The sequence below is a fragment of the Leopardus geoffroyi genome, chromosome B4 (assembly GCF_018350155.1).
Source record: "Leopardus geoffroyi isolate Oge1 chromosome B4, O.geoffroyi_Oge1_pat1.0, whole genome shotgun sequence".
Taxonomy (NCBI): domain Eukaryota; kingdom Metazoa; phylum Chordata; class Mammalia; order Carnivora; family Felidae; genus Leopardus; species Leopardus geoffroyi.
The window spans coordinates 62,057,513-62,077,696 of NC_059341.1; the positions used below are offsets into that span (position 1 = coordinate 62,057,513).

At 33.9% G+C, this 20,184-nt stretch overlaps 1 protein-coding gene across 26 annotated transcripts in view; it reads left to right on the forward strand.

The window, feature by feature from the left end:
* The window catches only part of CCDC91 (coiled-coil domain containing 91), a 387,168-nt gene that overhangs the window by 204,209 nt on the left and 162,775 nt on the right, over positions 1-20,184 (forward strand). For 24 of the 26 annotated variants that reach the window (XR_006709146.1, XR_006709147.1, XR_006709148.1 and 21 more), the window contains one exon: positions 6,290-6,397. The exons of the other annotated variants lie outside the window; for them this stretch is intronic. Coding sequence is in view for 21 of the 24 variants with exons in the window: in XM_045465034.1 (XP_045320990.1) it covers positions 6,290-6,397 (108 nt within the window). In the remaining 3 variants the exon portion in view is untranslated. The remainder of the gene's footprint in view (positions 1-6,289; positions 6,398-20,184) is intronic. 26 annotated transcript variants of the gene reach the window in all.

A 20,184-nucleotide genomic window follows, 5' to 3' on the forward strand; every position in this document is an offset into this window, starting at 1 on the left:
ATATATGTGTATATATATATATATATATATATATATATACACACATATATATATGTATGTATATATATATATATATATATATATATACATATATATATAATATCAGTTTGATTTGTGATACATCAAACCTCCACACTACAGGTCATGAAAGCTATAGATTGATGTCTTAGGCCCCCAAATTGGCAAGAGATATTTTTGATTAGTCAAGAGTCATTGAACACTAAGACAAGTTGGAAACCAGGCTCAACATTTGGAGCCAAATTTAGTCAGCTGCCATCATTTGGACACTCTTGTCTTAATTTTTATAGTCTTTGTTGCCAATCTATTTATAAAATGGAGAAAGTTAAGTATTGTAAATGAACTGCATGCTAATAGAGTGTCCAGATGAAGTTCACGTATTACTTGCCAGATATACTTGTAAAGTATCTATGGCACTTTTTTGTGAGAGTATGAAAAACACTCAGCTTGTTATTATTAGGATTAACTCCTCATTACCAGAGAGGAAAATTGCATGACTCTTATTTATACTAAATAAAAAATGTTTTAGGCATGGTACATTAATTATAAGTTCCTAATATTGTATCTGAGTTGCCCACAAAGATCAGTACTATGGATTTTTATTCTTTCACAAATTGTACATTGGTGGAGAAAGTTTTAATAGCATTTGAGTGCTTTTGCTACTTTGCTTTGCTTTGTTCAAAGATATTTTAAAAAATGGTTTATAGATGCTTCCTTGTTTAAATCCTTTAAGGGTTTCTCTTCTCATTGTAATTAGAATAGAATTAAAATGCCTTTTGATGGTTCTCCATAGTTCTGGTCTTCTACCTACTTTTCTGATCTCTGATTCACTTTTCAAGCACAGGGTCAACAAGACCACAGTCCTTCTGGTAAGAAATTTGACCTGGTTAAGGATAAAAAGAAGTCTGGTGTAGCTATAGCATCTGATGGAATTCTCTGGTTCATATGATCCACATTGGCCTTTTTTCTAGTTCTTGAACTCATCACCCTTATTTCTACCCTTGGACTTTGCATTTTTTCCTTTGATGGAAATGTTCTTCCCCCAGACATTTTATATGGCTGAACTTCTGTTCACTTGTGATATCTCAACTCTATTTGTGCCTCTCCACAGAGATCTTTCTTGACTATCCTTTTTAAAAATTGTCTTTTCCAGTATTTTTTTAAAAAAATTTTTTTAACGTTTATTTTTGAGACAGAGAGAGACAGAGCATGAACGGGGGAGGGTCAGAGAGAGGGAGACACAGAATCTGAAACAGGCTCCAGGCTCTGAGCTGTCAGCACAGAGCCCGACGCGGGGCTCGAACTCACGGACCGCGAGATCATGACCTGAGCCGAAGTCGGCCGCTTAACCGACTGAGCCACCCAGGCGCCCCTCCAGTATTTTTTTAAATCCTGTCTTTTTCTTCATAGCCTGTAACATCAGAAATGGTTTACTGTCTAACGTCCAATCTTCCTTGTCTTCCCCACTCTCTCTATCCCGTTGCCAATAATGTAAGTTCAGGAGAGTCAAGCTCATGTCTGTTTTGTTCACTCTGTATCCCCAGTACCTAGAGCAGCACCTAGAATAAAGTATACGTTCAATAAATATTAGTTGAATAAATGAAGATTAAATAAATGATGAAGGGGCTGTAAAAATAGAGTCAGTGCTTAGTTCGTGAAGAGAAATCTGTTTCATCTGGTTAGAACAGCTAAGACAAACCAGGAACAAAGTGGGTGGATCTGAATTCAATTCCTTGTTCCGTGGAGTCATTTTATATGATTTTGGACATGTTTCTTAACCTCAGTGCCTGTTTCTGTATCTGTGAAATAATGAGGTAGAGCCCATGGAAAAAAGATGGATGAATTGGTTGGTAAAATGACTGAGATTCATCATTTTTCCAAATGTATCTCAGTCAAGGAGGCTCTCCTTTTCAATAACAAACTTGCTTGCAATATGTTTGAAAAGCTTAGATAATATTATAAGATATGCTAATAGTTTAATAGCCTTGCAAAATTTAAAGTAATATTTTGTTTAAAAAGAAAAAAAACATGAAAGTATCCCTTAAGAGTTTTAATGTACTCATTTGCAGATATCTTTTAGTTTTGCTTATTGTATATTTTTAGTTAAAAACTGGAAAATATCTGAAATATATTTTTGAAAAGCAAACTTATGTTTTTTCAAGAAAGGTGAAATTGTGCTTGACTTCAAATGACCCTTTGCAACAATTATTTCGTACTACTGTAGTCAAAAAGCTGAACTAAGAATATAATTACAGACATCATTAACATCAAAGTTCTAATAGTTCGTCTATAAAGAGGCAAACAATCAGGCTTGGACATGCCAAAATCATGATTTATTTCTTCAGTTCATCCAACACACATTTGTCTAATGTCTTCTGTGGGTGAGGTACTACTGCAGATATATTGGGTAGGTACGTGAGTGAATTGAACAAAAGATGTTCTTCTAGGGCTTAAATTTTAGTCAGTCTATTTATTCTATCCTTTACCTCCAGCTAGCTCTGTAACTTTATACCTTTCTTCATTTGCAAAGTATGACTTAGAGGATTGATACAGAAAATTTGGGGGTGGCTTTTAAAATCATGTAATTACTGTTGCCTAAAATTAGCTACAGCATGTTCTTTTGAGGTTATATCCTAAATACCAACATGATATTAATGTTTTGGAGACCATCTGGTTCTTTAGACACATCTGCTTTGCAAATCTGGACAAGTCATTTAATTTGATCAGGCCGGATCAGATCTGTAAGAATTGGACTATTTCAAGGGAGAAGAAAAACTGGATTTGTTGAGACAGTAGACTGTAGTTTGGGTTGTAGTAGTATATTTTGGCTATACTTCTCCTTTAAATTCCAGCATATATTCAATTCCATTAAAAATATGTATCTACTGCTTATGGTATTGGTTGGAGTAGAGTGGTTTTTGACTTAATATATTTATTTTCTATGAGTCTAATAATTGTAGAATTTATAACATACTTTTCCTTCCAAGAACTTTGTGGTCCTTCACACACTTCATTTTATTTATTCAGAATTTGTCCTATGGAGTAGAAAGGATGGACATTTCTAGTCAAAAATAATAACTTAAAAGTTGAAATACTTGGTAGGGATTGAATGTGCTTAGCAACGAATTTGGTAAATGAACTTGGTAGTTACAGTTTGAAGCTTAGTGAACTTTCCAGTGAATATTGGTATTGTCCGTAATATGATTTGTATAAAAAATATTCATCTTAGCACAAGGATCATCATTCACCAGATACCTATTACATGTGTGCGCTGTGTATGATTAATAGCAAATTATAATTCCTGCACTAAAGGAACCTACACTCTTGTTCACATATTTGAAATTCTTTTCAAAGAGGTATGGTTATTGGTTTTCCTTAAACTCAATGAATTAAATCCCCTAGGATGACACAGGCCATCCCTGATAGAACTGAGGCTAAAACCTAAATATGTTGAAAACTAATAAAACTTGCCCTGCCTTTAATAACATTTTTTTCATTACAGAATATGTGGATAAATCTTTGTTTTTCTCCTCTACATACCATGAGTCTTCATGCTGTATCTTTGTTGAGAGTAGTTTAAAATAGCTTATAAAGGAAATAATTCTTTCAGACACCTCTTTATAGTGTTGTTCCTTGTATCTTTGATATTTATAGACAAAACTACGGAGGAAAAAAAAGACATTGCAGGGAAATGTTAAGATTAATGTTCATTTTTATACTTACACAAAATAATAAAGGCAATTACTATCATATATTACATTGGAACATAACTATCCAGTTATATAATGATGGATCACACTGTAAAAGCAGGTGGCTAGTGTCAGTTTGTGTTTTCAGCGTGTCCATAATGATTAATATTGTAGTTGTAAGTCAAGTTTTTGGAAATTACCTGTTTTGTTTGGACTGTGGCACCAATAATACAGTGTTGAGTAGTATTAGACCAAATTTTAAAACTCTCTTGTTATTACATACAAGGTTTTCTTATATCTGGCACCTGCTTAGTTTGCTACCTTCCTGCCTCCACTCTTAACTCCAACTATTCTTATCTATTTAATATTCTTTGCATATACCAGTGAACCTTACAGGCAGGCTTCGGGCATCTTTTCTTTAATACATACCTTGCATATTCCTGTGGTGTGTGGTTATCTAGAGAATGTTTCTCTTCAACAATAGACTGCACTCAGTGAGGAGAGACTTTTTTTTTAAATCCTTGTATTCCTAGTATCTTCCTTCATGTCCCTTCTGCAGATGGGTGGATTTAAGTAACTGAATGGGGCTAAGATGAGAGGTTTGAACTATATAAAAGGCTGGTTACTTCTGCATAGCTTTTCGCCATGTTCCATAACCATAGCTTTGGCTCTCATTTGACTCATTGTCCTATGGTAAGTACTTGCCTCCGTGAAGTTTGGATGAAAATGAGCATATGGTGTACAAATAAATTACTAGAAAAAAAATACTGTTTAATTGTGTTTCTTAATAATGGTGAGAAAATGTTTTGTTTCACTAACTTACCTGTTCCTCCAAAGGAGGAATCTACTAAAGATCTATATAATCTATGAAATCTGCTAAAAGTGGTTAAACTGTGAGATTATTTGAAATGATGGCAAATAAGAAAGTGAAAACAGTTTTTTCTATTAAGCAAAACAGTCTGTCATATCCAAATTCCCAGAAAAGAATGGCATTTTTCTATCTATGAAAGATGTCATGAATATACTCAAGAGAATTGTTTATGACTATACTGTTCTTTAAATTTCCTGAAGTCCAACGCTATATTATATTTTACCAAAGGTAAATTATAATTTTACATTATCGAATCACAGTTTAAGTGGTTAAATTTTGTGGCCTTATATAAATTAATCATTATGAAATCTTTAGAGGATGTATAATGAATAAATGAAGGGCTAAAGCAGTTCGGTAAAGCACTTCTTTAAATTTTGGTTAAACCTCAGTCAGAGCTTTATTTTCCTTTACTAATTTGCTAGTAATTATGCAGCTTCAGAGTGACAACTGTGGAATTATAGGAGTGGTAGCATCATCAGACAGTTTAACATTTGCAAAAGAAAGTTAATTATCTGAAAATTTGAGACTTATCCTGAGGTTTAAAAAATATTTTTGTGTAAGTTTTTAAAAATACATGCATATTTATTTATTTAGCTCCTTAATGCATGTTGTTTCCAACCAAGTAAATCTATTTTCAAAACAGAGATTATTGAAGAGATTTGGCTTATTTTTCTTTTCTTGGTGAATGTGCCAAAGGTCTGTTTTCTATAAGACATGTGTCTGTTTCAACTTACTATTTCGATTATGAGTAGTTTATTATCCAGAGAGACCTTCAAAAATAGAATATTTGCTAAAGAATTCTTATGTATATGGTTGAATACATATTTTAGAATGATTTAGAATTTATAAATAGCATGTAATATAATATTGGGAACATGTTAAGTATAACATATAATGCTTTCATAAAAAGGAAAGAAAAAAGATAATAATGTATTAAGCATTTCCAATAAGGAAGTGAGTGGGTGGAACATCTTCAAATGCTGATTTGGCTTCCCTTAAGATAGTGTTAACGTCTTTATATTTAGCTGACTGAGGTTCCAGCATTTACACTACCCACTTAAGTTTGTCCAGTCTCCCAAGTTTTATTACTCCTTATGAATACTGCCTTGAGATTCTGACTTCCACACTTTGACTTCTACCTTTTTATATTAGGGGCGTGAACTTCCTGGGGGGCAGTTCTTTTATGTATGAAATTGCTCAGAGTTTCCATCTGCTTTCACTTGACTTGTGGTCTTGAAGATCATGCTTGGCCCATGGGATATTACAGTGTGCCGAGAGGATGTGGAGTTTTGTCAGCCAGTGAAATATGTCTGTTTTTTTTTTTTCTTTTTCTTTTTCTTTTCTTTTTTTTTTTTTTTTTTCAGCAGCTTTCATACACTCCTCATCCTGTGTGGTCCTCACCGAACTGAATTTATATTTAACAGAACTGCTCACCCTCTTTATCATCTTCTATGACTTGGCCTTTTTTAAGGAGAAGGTGTGTGGAAGTAACATCGGAGCCAAAAAACTGTAGTGTTGGCAATAGGAAAACTTAAAACTGAAAGCTTAAAGTAGGTTATATATGAATGTGTTCAATATTCACAAATGTGTATTTTGCAATGCAGAAGAGTGTTGTATTTCAGATATGTACAACTGTCAAAAAAAATTCCCATGCCAACAGCAGACTCCAAGTTTTGTCTGAGATCCAAATGACTTTTTTGCTTGTTTTTAGGCACTACTGCAGTCTTCAGTTAAGCAACAAGTAGAAGCTATTGAAAAACAGTACATTTCTGCAATTGAGAAACAAGCACACAAGTGTGAAGAGTTGTTAAATACTCAGGTAATAAAATTGCACATCCATTATATATTTATACTTTTCTGACTCTCCTCCCCTGAGAGCTCTATAACTGTTTATTCAGTTTCGTGCCATTTACTTTCCTTGGTGTATTTTGGAGGAAAAAACTATGCTTATGTAAACTCAATGTTAAAGTTTGGGAATTTTATGAAAGACTAAAAATAGAGCTAAAGGCCTAAAATATGTGGCTTTCCACCAAATTAATGATTCTTATGTTAATTTCTGAGTTATAGTATTATTCATCAAATAACAGAGGCAAAGAGATGACTGTGAACGTATTATGGCATGTGAAACGATTTTTAGTGCTATGAGATTTATAAATAATATTTGCATTTTTGAAAGTACTTATTTATGTTTAAGTTACCTTTCATTGCATATAGACATTGGTTTCTATTTTAATTTTTCCATTAAATTTGTTTCTTTTCTTGATTTAATGTCTTAGAAGACATAAAGACATGATTACATTGAACAATCAGTTGAGCATTTATGGAGGTGTTATAGTGTAAATAATATATTCAAGAAATTCCCAGAAACACTTGTAAATGACGTAAAACTTGGTAGGTGAAAATAAAACCAGCTTTGTTTAAAGGAACTCTTTTATATCATGAGAAAGCATACTGAGAATTTGGAAAACAAAGTTAGGTGTAGAATTTAAATGGAGACATAAATATGCTACCCTATTACCAAGATTAGGGTCAATTCTATTAAATATTTTTCAGTGTCATTTTAATAAATGGCTTGGAAGAAGAAATACATAGGGAATTTTATAAATTTAATATAACAACTATACTCTTTTAGGTGTCGAAATACTAGGTCACCAGAACTATGAAGTGTATGACTTTGTGAATGGACAGAAAAATCATGTTGAAGAGTTAAGGTCACAGAACTGTGAAATAGCATAAAGCATGTATTAGCCAGGGCAGGGCAGGTTATGCCCTGTCTCTCTGGCTTCAGACAGCAAAGACTTATATCTTACTCATGCTACAGATACAGATACAATGTCTTGGGCCCTAGTCCCATCTTGTCTTCACCCTAGTGTAGTTCCTATGTGGAACAATACCTTTTAACATTGCAGAATGAATAGAAGCCCAAATATCCTACCAGTAATTAAATATTCTGGACTGGAAATGACGCTTCCACTCTCAATTTATATCAGTAGTGCTTTACTTCATCATAATGAGGTCAGGTAGTGAGATCCTACTATGAATATGAAAGGGAGGGAACAGGAAATATTTGGTAAACAGCATTAATTATGCCACAGTTGGCTCTTATGGTTGCCAGATATTCCCAGTTTCCATCTTACTGGCAAATTTGCTTACCCTGTCTCCTTGGGAGAAAATCTGAAAGTTCTTTCCAAGCTATGGCCTCAAGCTCAAAAGTCCAGGATCTTTGGATGCTAGGTAGGGAATGATGTACCATAGTGTCTACATTATCAGGTCCAGATATATAGTCCCTTTTGATCTAAAGAACTAGAAACTAAAATACATGTTGTTTACCTTCAACATATTTAGTATATAGTAGCAAGATAAAGGTATTTACTGTAAACACTCTCAGTAGGAAGGATGAAGAATCAGATGAACAGCTGTCATTAGTATGTAGCACTTCTAAAATCTCAATGGACAGATTAAATAACGTGTGTTATGGGGCTAGGATTGCTCTTTGATTGACCATGATTCTGTTTAGGCTTTAGGGACAGAGTTTCTAGTCCATTGTTCTTCATGATCTTGTAGGTTTTAAATTCTTCAATATCTTTGTTGGCAATATCTAATATGAGTATTGGTGAGTATGCTATTTCTTAGCCTGCTTTTTGACTGTAGAAAATTGGGAGACATGGGTTACTTTAGATGGCAGATTGTGGCAGTTCAGAATAATGGTTCTTTTGGCTCCTTATCTGTGATTACAATCAGTTCCATTTGTGAAAGGTAAACCCACAGTTATTTTAGAGAACTACTTCCTACATTTAATTTGTTTATATGATTTTACCCCTATGGTTGCCCATTTTTCTATGTCTCTCTCTTTTTCTGATTAAAGATAACTTTGTTTATCAAGCATGGGTTTAAGAAATTCCAGGGGTATCTTTCTCCAGACCATTTGTTCCAAATGAAAGTATATAGAGGACAGTAACAGTAATAGGCTTATTAAGTCTGTGCTTGGAGACATTTTAATCCATTACATCCTTAATAGTGGGTGTAGCTAACATATACTTGATTCAGTACTTGCTGTAAGATTGAATGTAGTTGGCCTTTTGTTGCTCAGAGACTTTCTCAGTTGTTTCTTTTATAAGTTGACGTTGGGAAGATAGTTATTCCTGCAAGTCCTCAAATTTCTGAACTTTTTTTGTTACCTGTAATTCGATTCTTATGAATTGTCTTCTTCTTGTGAATTCATTGCTGACTTTGTCTTTTTCTTACAATGCCTTATCAAAAATAGCCAATAACAGAGCTAATAAATGAATTCAGCAAAGTTGCAAGTTAAAAGATTAACACACAAAAATCAGTTGTATTTCTATACATTCTTGATGAATATTCAAAAAAGAAATTAAGAAAGCAATTCAGTTTACAATAGCACATTAAAGAATAAAATACCTCTGAGTAAAGGAGGTGAAAGACTTGTCTGCTGAAAACTACAAAACAGGCTCAAAGAAATTAAAAATAACCTAAGTAAGCGGAAGGATATCCCATGTTCATCGACGATTTGGAAACATTTGGTGAAGAACAGTCTAAGACTACCTCAGGATATTTAGAGTATGATATTCAGTGTGATGAAATGCCATTTAAAAACCAAACACTAAAAGGGGATATGATTATAGGCCAAATCACATAAAGTATATAAATGGTGATCCCACACTTGTTTTTTTAATCATATTTCATTAGATGCCATTTGAAATTTGAAATTAATAAATTTAATTTAACAAAAATAATAGCTGGATGGTTCCTTAGGAATAATTTAATTTAGCCTGTGTGTGTGTGTGTGTGTGTGTGTGTGTACACATGTATACCTTTCCCTTTTTTTATTGTTTTTTTTTTTTCAAATTGAGAATTTAAGGGAAAAGCAAGTATATTCAGAGTAGTTGCAAGCAGATGCTCAGAAATTTGACTGCTTGACTTTATCACTTAACTGTGTACTATGGAATGCCCTTAGCCTCTCTGTGCCTCATTTTTCTTACCTGTAAAATGTATATACAAGTAATTCCTACCTCATAGTATTGCTATGAGTATTATATGACATCAGACCTGCATAGTGCTTAGAATAGAACTTGGCACATTCTAGGTGTTCAGCTGGTATTGGCTGAATTATTATCAACTTTGCTATTCTTGGTCAAGATCATTTGTGTGGCTCCTCCCAGAACCAAGGTTATGACTCACGTTTTCTAATTTCCAGTCTGTAGTAGAAAGGCTACTTATTTGTAGTTCATGTTTTATCTTGTGTTTGATTTAAAAAAGTGGTCTTTAAATTTTTATACATTTGTCTTGGGGCCTCATCTAGTATTTGAATGCTAGACCAATTTTTTGTCCTTCTCTCTCTTCCTTATTTAATGAGGGCCTTTTTTTATGACTGGCATTCTGCTGGATTATATGAATATAATATGAGCAAGACACAGCCCTTTTATTAAGCAGGTGGAAACATGACATTATTGTAAAACTATGGTAAGTTATGATAGAATAAATAATTAGGTTATATTAAAGGGTATGTAGTTCCTTCATATAGGGTAAGGGAAGACTTATTGGACTAATGATGAGTTCTCTCAGGGTTCATGGGTCTAAGTGAGGTCAGAACTGAGAATTTAGCATGAGAGAGGTAGATGGAATAACGTATTCACAATCCTTTAAATGAGAGATTATAATATAAATGCTTGGCAAGGGTGGGTGAGGCTATTTAAGACTGCCAAATGAAAGATTATTTTATGCAATAGAAAGGATAATAAAGGACCTTGTCTGACAGGAAATTGGGTCCTTAAGACATTACTAGAGACATGACATTTGTTTGGATTTACATTTTAGTCATAATTACTCTGGCTAAAGTTTATAAAAATAAATTGATGAAAGACAGTATGAGAAGCACATAACAGCTTCTTAAACAGCCATTACAGTTATCCAAGTAAGAATGGTGGTGGCCCAAAGTAAGGTGGGTGCGTGGGAAAGAGAGATTTTGATGGTTTTGAGTCATATTAAGGAAACAGAAACCAGAGAATATGTGGGAATAAAAAAGAGGAAGTAAATGTTGATTGATAAAGGATATATTTACACACACACCAACACACACATTTTATATACATAAATATGTATTTATATACATAAATATATTTTTGTGGATGATGACCAGATTTTTGGTTTTGGCAGTGCAGTGAAATAGGAAACTTAAGACCTGGAGCATGGTTAGGGTTGAAAATTTTGTGTTTTAGACATGTTGAGTTTATAGTGCCTGTGGAATATACAAGATCAGAGTGCATAACAGAGTTGAATACAGAGTCTAGAACTATGAGAAATCTGGTTTTGAATTAATTTGGAAGTCAGAAGTATATAGAAGGTCATTGAAAGTATGTCTGTGGATGAGACCAGAAGATATATAGAATGAGAAAATAAATTCCATCTAGGGTCCTGAAGGACCTCAATAAATAATGGATAGGCTAAGAGAGCTCATGAAGGAAACTGTAAACTGGCAAGAGAAAAAGGAAGAAACCAAATGCCTAGTATACCTAAGTCACAGGAAGAGAGCATTTTACAAAAGAGTGAGTGGTTAACATTTTCAAATGATGTAAAATAAGTAAGTAAGGTATGGATTTACAAATGACTGCTGGATATGACAACAAGAAAGTGTCATTAACAAGAATAGTTTCAGTGGAATGGTGGAGGATCGAAGTAGATAATCATATGAGTAAAAAAGAAGATGAAAAAATAGAAACAGAAGGTAAGTCTTTGAAAAGCTTATTAGATCATTAAAATAAGACAGCACACTGTAGGTAGAAGGAGCTATGAAGGGGAAATTTTATCCTCCTTGTATTTTGGCCTAGAAGTTGAACTCATTTAAACTTGCTCTTATGGGCAAGAGCCAAGTTAGTAAGACTGAAGATTTAGAAAGAAAAAATGGATAGACCAGAGTACCCAAGAAGGAGGAAGTAATGAGTGGAGGTTAACCTTTATTAGGTAAGCAAACATTTTGATGTGTGCATGTGTGTGTGTGTGTGTGTGTGTGTGTGTGTGTGTGACTGGGGGTGGAGGGATGTATATGTGCATAGATGTAAATTTTAAATATTATTTATACTTTTGAATTGTAACACTCATAAATTTTCTTAGTTCCTTTCTGTCAGCACTTGTAAAATCCAAATTTCTGTGAAGGATATGTACAATTTACTATTTAAAATCTCTTAAGTGCTATTAACAGATTTATATATGGAATGTTACCCAAGCACACAAAATAAACTATCTATATTATTACTTGAAGTGCCTTGTCAAAAATGTTCAGTAGCCACCAACACACTTTTTTTTAAGTTTATTTATTTTGAGAGAGAGAGAGAGAGCGAGCATAGGAGTGCACACAAGCAGGGGAGGGACAGAAAGAAGGAGAGACAGAATCCCAAGGAGGCTCTGCACCATCAGTGCAGAGCTCACTGCAGGGCTTGAACTCACGATCTGACCTGAGCCTAGATCAATAGTCTGGTGCTCAACTTACTGTGCCACCAGCGGGCCTCCCAACATACATTTTTTAATGTATTATCTTCCAGTGTCTTCCCTAAGAAATACAAGTATCGTTTGAATCCCATACCAGAATGTAAATTCTGTGAGAAATAGATTATGGGTTTATTCTGTATTTTGCTGCATCACCCAAGCCTATCAACTTTTTGTGTATGCTCTAGGTGCAGGAAAATACCCTCGTTATTGAGAGATGTATACACCTGTTTATCCACTGTCACAATCAAGATACAGAACATTTCCATCAACCCAAGACATTATCTCATGCCCTTCTACAGTCATCCACCCTCAACAACCCTAACCCTAGGCAACCACTGATCTGTGTTTGCTACTACTGATTAGTTTACTTGCTTTAATAACAGTTGGTTGATGGGGAGCCTGGGTGGCTCAGTCGGTTAAGCGTCCGACTTCAACTCAGGTCACAATCTCGTGGTCCGTGAGTTCGAGCCCCGCATCGGGCTCTGGGCTCATGGCTCAGAGCCTGGAGCCTGCTTCGGATTCTGTGTCTCCCTCTCTCTCTCTGCCCCTCCCCTGTTCATGCTCTGTCTCTCTGTGTCTCAAAAATAAATAAACGTTAAAAAAAATAAAATAAAATAACGGTTGAGCCGCCGAGTCTTGATTTTGGCTCAGGTCATGATCCTTGGGCCTTGGGATCGAGCTCCACATTGGACTCCATGCTTAGTGTGAAGCCTGCTTAAGATTTTCTCTCTCCCTGCCCCTTTCCCCTGCTTGTGCTCTTTCTCTCTCTCAGAAAAAAAAAAAAAAAATTAAAAATTAAAAACAAACAAACAAACAAAAAACAGCAATGTCACCAGATACTACTAAATGTCCCCTGCGAGAGTGGGGATAGTAAATCACCCCTGGATGAAAAGCACTGCTGTGATCTAGTTTTCTATCTGTACACCAATACCATACAGCTTTATTACTATGACTTTATGGTAAGTCTTAAAATTTTATGTATAAGAACTTTAATTTTATTCTTGAAAATTGTTTTGCTAGTTTAGATAATAAGCATTTTCTTTTTTTTTTTTTTAATTTTTTCTTTAACATTTATTTATTTTTGAGACAGAGAGAGATAGAGCATGAACGGGGGAGGGGCAGAGAGAGAGAGGGAGACACAGAATCCGAAGCAGGCTCCAGGCTCTGAGCCATCAGCCCAGAGCCCTACGCGGGGCTCGAACTCACGGACTGTGAGATCGTGACCTGAGCTGAAGTCGGACGCTCAACCGACTGAGCCACCCAGGTGCCCCGATAATAAGCGTTTTCTTTTACATACATTCTATATTCAGCTTGTCAGTTTCCATTTTAAAAAAAAGCCTGTTGTGATTTTGATTAGAATTACGTAATCTATAGCTTAATTTAGAAAAAAAATGCCATTTTAACAATATTAAATCTTACAATATCTGTGAACATAGTGTTTTTCTCCATTTTATTAGATCATATTTAATTTCTCAATAATGTTTTGTGGTTTTCAGTATATAGGATCAGGTATACTTTGTTAAATTTATTTGTAAGTATTTCATTTTTAGAATACTCTCATAAATGGAATTTTAAAATTATATTTTCAGATTTTCTTTGCTAGTGTATTAATGCAATTGGTTTTTTGTATATTGCTCTTCATCCTGAAATCTTGGTAAATTCACCTTTTAAGTCTGTAACTTTTTTGTCAGTTTTCTAGGATTTTCTCTGTACCTTATAATGTCATCTGGAAATTACTCAGTATTCCATATTATTTAGGATTATACTTTGTTTGCAATTTGTATGTCTTTCATTTCTTTTTCTTGATATTTAATTGCTAGGTCCTCCAGTATAACATTTAATATATGTGGTGACAGCGTCTTGACTTATTCCTAATTCTTAGGGAGAAACCATTTAGTCTTTAACCCTTAAGTGTAATATTAATTCTAGGTTTTCCATAGATGCCATTTGTTCAGGAAGTTATCTTTTATTACTATTTTTCTAAGAGTTTTATTTAAATCATGAGTGTTTGATTTTTGTTCATTTATTTTTCTGTATCTATGGACATAATCATGTGTTTCTTTTTTATGTAATGTTATATATTATATTATTGAATTTCATATATCAAACTGGTTATGTTCATGGGATAAATCCTATTGTTAATGAGAAATTTTTATTTTATATACTGAAAGATTCAGTGGGATAAACTTCTGTGGAGGATTTTTGTGTCTGTGTTCATGATGAATATAGGTCTGTAGTTTTTGGTTTTGTTTTTGTTTTCTTGTGATACCTATTTCTAGTTTTGGTGTCAGTAAAACTGGCCTCATAAAAAAGTATTTCTGCCTTCTCTGTTTTCTAAAAGGATTGGAATAGGAATAGTATTATTTTTCTTTAAATGTTTGGTGGGATCCACTGGAGAAGCCATATAGGTATATAATTTTCTTTGTTGAGACAGTTTTTAATTACTAATTTTCTGTTTATTAGTTTTAGTAATTTATGTCTTTCAAGGAACCTTGCTTTGCACTTAAATTGTTAAATTTATCGGAAAAATATAATGGTGTTTTATTGTTCTTTTGTAAGATTTATAGTGATGTCCTTTCTTCTTTTCTTCATAGTGGGAATTTATATCAATTGGTTTAGATTTAGTACTTTGTTAATCTTTTTTAAGAAGCAGTTTTTGGTTCCATTGATTTTTTTCTTTTTCTTTTTTTTTATTTCATTGCTGGTCTGACCTTTATTATTCCTTTGAGTTTGATTTGCTCTATTTTTATAGTTCTCAAAATGGAAGTACAAATACATGATTTTAGAGCTATCTCGTTTATGCTAATAGCCAATTTGACTATATTCCACATATTGTAATATGGCATGTTTTCATTTTCATTTTGCTTGAGATGTTCAAAAATTTCTTTAAGATTTTTGTTTAACCAATGAGATATACAGTAAGTTAGTTAGCTTCACATTTTTATTTAAATTCCAGTTAGTTAACATACTGCGTAATATTAGTTTCAGTTGTAGAATTGAGTGATTCATCACTTATATACAACACCCGGTGCTCATTAGAAGTGTGTTGTGTTGTTTACATTTCCCATATTTTGAGATTTTTTTTCTAGCTTTCTTTTTTTTATTGATTTCTAATTTAAATTGTTTTGTATTGAGAATATATTCTGTATTGAATAATTTATTTTCAGTGTATTAAGACCTGTTTTGTAGCTTAACATATATCCTATCTTTATGAATATACTGTGTACATTTGAAAAAAATGTATATTCTACTGTGGCTGGGTAGAATGTTCTATAAATGACAAATTAGCTCAATATGGTTGATGTTTTTCAGTTCTTCAAAATGCAGTGATTGTATTTTCTTCTTTCAGTTACTGAGAAAAAGAGTGTTGATCTCTCCAATTGTAATTGATTTTGTCTATTTCTTTCAATTGTCAGGTTTTTTTGTCTTGTATTTTGGTGCTTTATTGTTGAATGCATGTGAATTTGTAGTTGTTAAATCCTCCTATTGTATTTCTTATCTTAATATCTATTTTATATTATAATAACATAGTTAATTTAACTCTCTTATGCTTACTAGTTATATGGTCTTTCATTTTCCATTCATTTACTTTAAAATTATCTGTGTCCTTGAGGGGTGCCTGCATGACTCTATCAGTTGAGCATCTGACTTCATTTTGGCTCAGGTCATGATCCCAGGGTCGTGTGATCAAGCCCTGCATCAGGCTCCTTACTGAGCGCTGAGCCTGCTTAAGATTCTCTCTCTCTCTCTCTCTCTCTCTCTCTTTCTCTCTCTCTCTGTCTCTCATTCTCTGTCTCCCTTCCTCCCTCCCTCCCTCCCTCCCCCTCCCTCTGCCCCTCTTCCCTCCTCACACTTGCTCTTTTTCTCCCTCTCAAATTAAAAAAAAAAAAAAGACTGTTCTTTCACACATGAATTTTCTTTGTACCTTATTAAAAATTAATAAGATATGTATGTGTTTATTACTTAACTCTCTATTGGTTCCATCTACATATCATAACTCCTATACTACTAGTCTTGAAGTCAGATAGCAGAAGTTCTCCAATATTGTTCTTATATTTCAAACTTGTTCTGGCTAGTCTGTGTTCTTTGCACTTACATATAAATTGTATAATCAGCCTGTCAGCTTCTACCGCAGAGCATGCTGAGATGATAGGAGCTGTGTTTACTCATATCATTTCTGCCACCAAATGTGTGAGTTTCAACATCAAGCAATTCTCCAATTCCCCTGCTGGTTGTTGTATAAGTCAATTTAATTCTTCTCTTTTTTAAAAAAAAGTTTATGTATTTATTCTGAGGGAGAGAGCAGGGGAAGGGTAGAGAGAGAGGGAGAGAATCTGAACCAGGCTCCACACCACCAGTACAGAGCCCGAGGTAGGGCTCAAACTCATGAACTGTGTGCTCATGACCTGAGCCAAAGTCAAGAATCAGATGCTTAACTGACTGGCCACCCAGGTGCTCTGTCAGTTTAATTCTGACAGTACCCAGAGTTAGTGCAAAGTTCAGATTAAGGGCTTAGTCCCATAAGACTTACCCCACTTCATATTCCAGTTGCAAGTTCTATGCATTCTGTACTCCTAACCAACAGGCTATGAATCAGGGAGCTCCTGTAACCCCCTCTCAGTCCCTGGACCTCCTGTATTTCTGATCAAATGGCTATAAATCAAGACTTTCCACAAGCCCCTCCTGAGGTTTGATAATTTGCTAGAACAGCTCACAGAACTCAGGAATGTGTTTTACTTACTATTACCAGTTTGTTATAAAGATACAGCTCAGGAACAGCCAAACAGAAGAGATGTAAAGGGTAACATGTGGGGGGAGCCAGGGTATCGTGGAGTTTCTGTGCCCTCTCCAGGTGTGTCACTCTTCCAGTTTACCCAGTTCACCAATCTGGATGCTATCTAAATCTTCTTGTTTTTATGGAGATTCCATTACATAGGCATAGCTGATTAAATCACTGACCATTGATGATTGATTCGATCTCCAGCCCCACCCCTCTTCCTAAAGGTTGAGGAAGGGGGTAAGGTTGAATGTTCCAACCTCTAATCACATGGTTGGTTCTTCTGACAGCCCCATTCTGAAGCTACATTGGGGTCCACCAAGAGTCATTTCATTGACATAAACTCGGGCATAATGGAAGGGGGCTTGGTGTGAATAACAAAAGATACTCCTTTTACTCCTATCTCTAAGGAAATCCCAAGGCTTTTAGAAGCTCTGTGATAGGAGCTTGGAATGAAGACCAAATATATATTTCTCATGCTGTCACAGATGTTGCTTGGGATTGTGTTGAATCTATTTGGATGTAATTGACAACTTTACAATATTGTCTTGTTACCTAAGAATATGGTATACTGCTCCACTTATTTAAGTATTTTTTTAATTTCTGTCAGTAACGTTTAAAATTTTTACTGTTCAGGTCTAGCACATCTTGTCAGATTTACTCCACAACATTTCTTCTTTTTTTAGTGCTGCTTTGACTTTTATATTTTTTCAACTTCAATTATCCAGTGCGTGTTGTACAAAAAAATACAATTGTATATTGATCTTGTATTCTGTGATGATGCTAAAATCACTTGTGAGTTTTAGCACCTTGTTTTGATAGAGTCTATTGGATTTTCTACATAGTCAATTATGTTGTCTGAGAATATAGATATTGTTCCATCTTCCCTTTAATTTAATGTCTTATTTTCCTTAACTTACTGCACTGGCTAAACCTCTAGTACAATATTGAAAACCTCTAGTACAGTAGTACAATATGGAAGGATATCTTTGCCTTTTGCTTGACCATGGGAAGAAAGCATTCAGTTTTTCATGTTAGCTCTAGATATCTTCATGAAAGCTCTCTACTAGGTCGAGTATTTTTCTTTCTACTCCTGGTTTTTATTCTGGGAATAGATGTTGGATTTTGTCAAACAAATACATGTATAATTTATGTTATATATGTATATGTATTTTCTCATAATATTCTCTTGTTGTCCTTTTATATCTGTAGCAAGTTTTGTGATGTCTCTTATCTTATTCCAGGTATTAGTAATCTGTCATTTTTCTCTTTTCCTGATTAGTTTTGTAGAAGTTTATTGATTCTTTTAATCTTTTCAAAGACCAGCTTTTGGTTTCATTGATTTTATTTTTTGTGTTTTTCTTATTTCTATATCATTGACTTATACTCTGACCTTTATTATTTTATTTATTTAGTTTAATTGGATTTCAGTTTGCACGTATTCTGGTGTCTTAAAACAGAAGCTTAGGCCACTGACTGATACTTTTATTTTTCAGTATAAGCCTTTAGTGATATGTTTCTTTCTAGGTACTACTTTAGGTGCATGTCTCACATTTTTAAATGGCATGTTTTCATTTTCAGTGACTTAAATATACTTTTTAATTTTTCTTTTGATTTCTTCTTTTATCCTTGGGTTATTTAGAATTGTGTTATTTAGTGTTAAAATATTTTCTGGTTTTCTACATGTATCTCTTTTATTGATTTCTAATCTTATTCTAATGTGGGCAGAGAACATTATGTGATTTAAATATTTTTTTGAGATTTGCTTTATGGCTCAGGATATGCTCTGTCTTGGTAAATATTCCTTATCTACTTGAAAAGAATGCACATTCTTCTGTTGGAGTTTCTTTATAAGTGTCATTTAGATCAAGTTTTTGATTGAGTTGTTCAAGTCTTCTCTATTGTTACAAATTTTCTTTCTTCTTGTCTGCCACTTATTGAGAGGCAAGTGTTGAAAGATCTGACTGTGCTTATGGATTTGAGTAGTTTCCCTTGCAATTCTATTTTTTTACTAGTGATTTTGACACGCTTCTATTTAGTACATAAACATTTCAGATTAAGTCCTCTTAATATAATTTTCTCTTTAACACTATGAAATGCCTTTTCTCTGATAATGTTGTTTGTTATGAGATCTGCTCTGTTTGATATTAATATAGCTTCTTCACCTGTCTTTTGATTATTGTCAGAATAATATATTTTCCCCTATACTTTTACTTTTTCCCCCCTTTACTTTTAATCTATTTCTGTCTGTATGTTTAAAATGGGTTTCTTACAGGAAGCAGGTAGTTGGCTCTTACTTTTATCTAATCAAATAGCCACTGCCTTTTTATTATGTGGGATTTGTTTGTTTGTTTGCTTGTTTGTTTGAAGTAGGCTCCATGCCCTGTGTGGAGCCTATAAAGGGCTTGAACTCAAGACCCTGAGGTCAAGATCTGAGCTGAGATCAAGAGTTGGACACTTAATGGACTAAGCCACTCAGGCACCCCCTTTTTATTGTGTTTTTAAAACTCTTTACATTTAATGTGATTATCAATACTTTGGGGTTTGAATGTACCATCCTGCTATTTGTTTTCTGTCTGTTCCATGTTTTCTTTGTGTGTGTATTTTTTTTTGTGTGTGTGTGTGTGTGTGTGCCTACTTTTGGATTATGTTAATGATTTCATTTTATGTCTTTTGTTGGTTTATTATGTACAACTCTTTGTTGTGTTATTTTGTGATTAGGGAAGGTTGGCAACATTTTTTTGAAAATGGATAGATAATAAAATAAATATTTTAGATTCTCTGCTAAAACTGTTTTAACTCCGCCAGTATAGTGAGAAAGCAGCCATAAACAATATGTAAATGAGTGACCATTGCTATGTTTCAATAAAAGTTTATTTACAAAATCAGGCTACAGGTTAAATTTGAACCAGAGACTATACTTTGCCAAACCTTTTAGGATCTTGAATTCTTAATTTCCTCTTTATGGTAATTTTTCCCCTCACATTAGCTTTATCATAAAAATCCCTTGGATTGCTTAGTAATGTTCCCTTTCCTGCAGAGTCTGATACAGTAGATCCATTGGGACAAAAGAATATATGAATGTTATGAAATTGGCAATAGTTAGCTATTTTTAGTCAAAACCCAGCATATTTGGGGGCTTCCATGTGGTATTTTAACCAGAATCCAGGTATTTGTGAATATTTTGTTTCCACAATATTAGGAAACATCATTTGGGGCAATGTTTTCTAAGTTTCTTGATAATGAGAATAGTGGGAATATTTGTTTACTATTCAGATTAACAGGATTCTCCTCTATTAATTTTTATTCTTAACAATTTAGTTGGA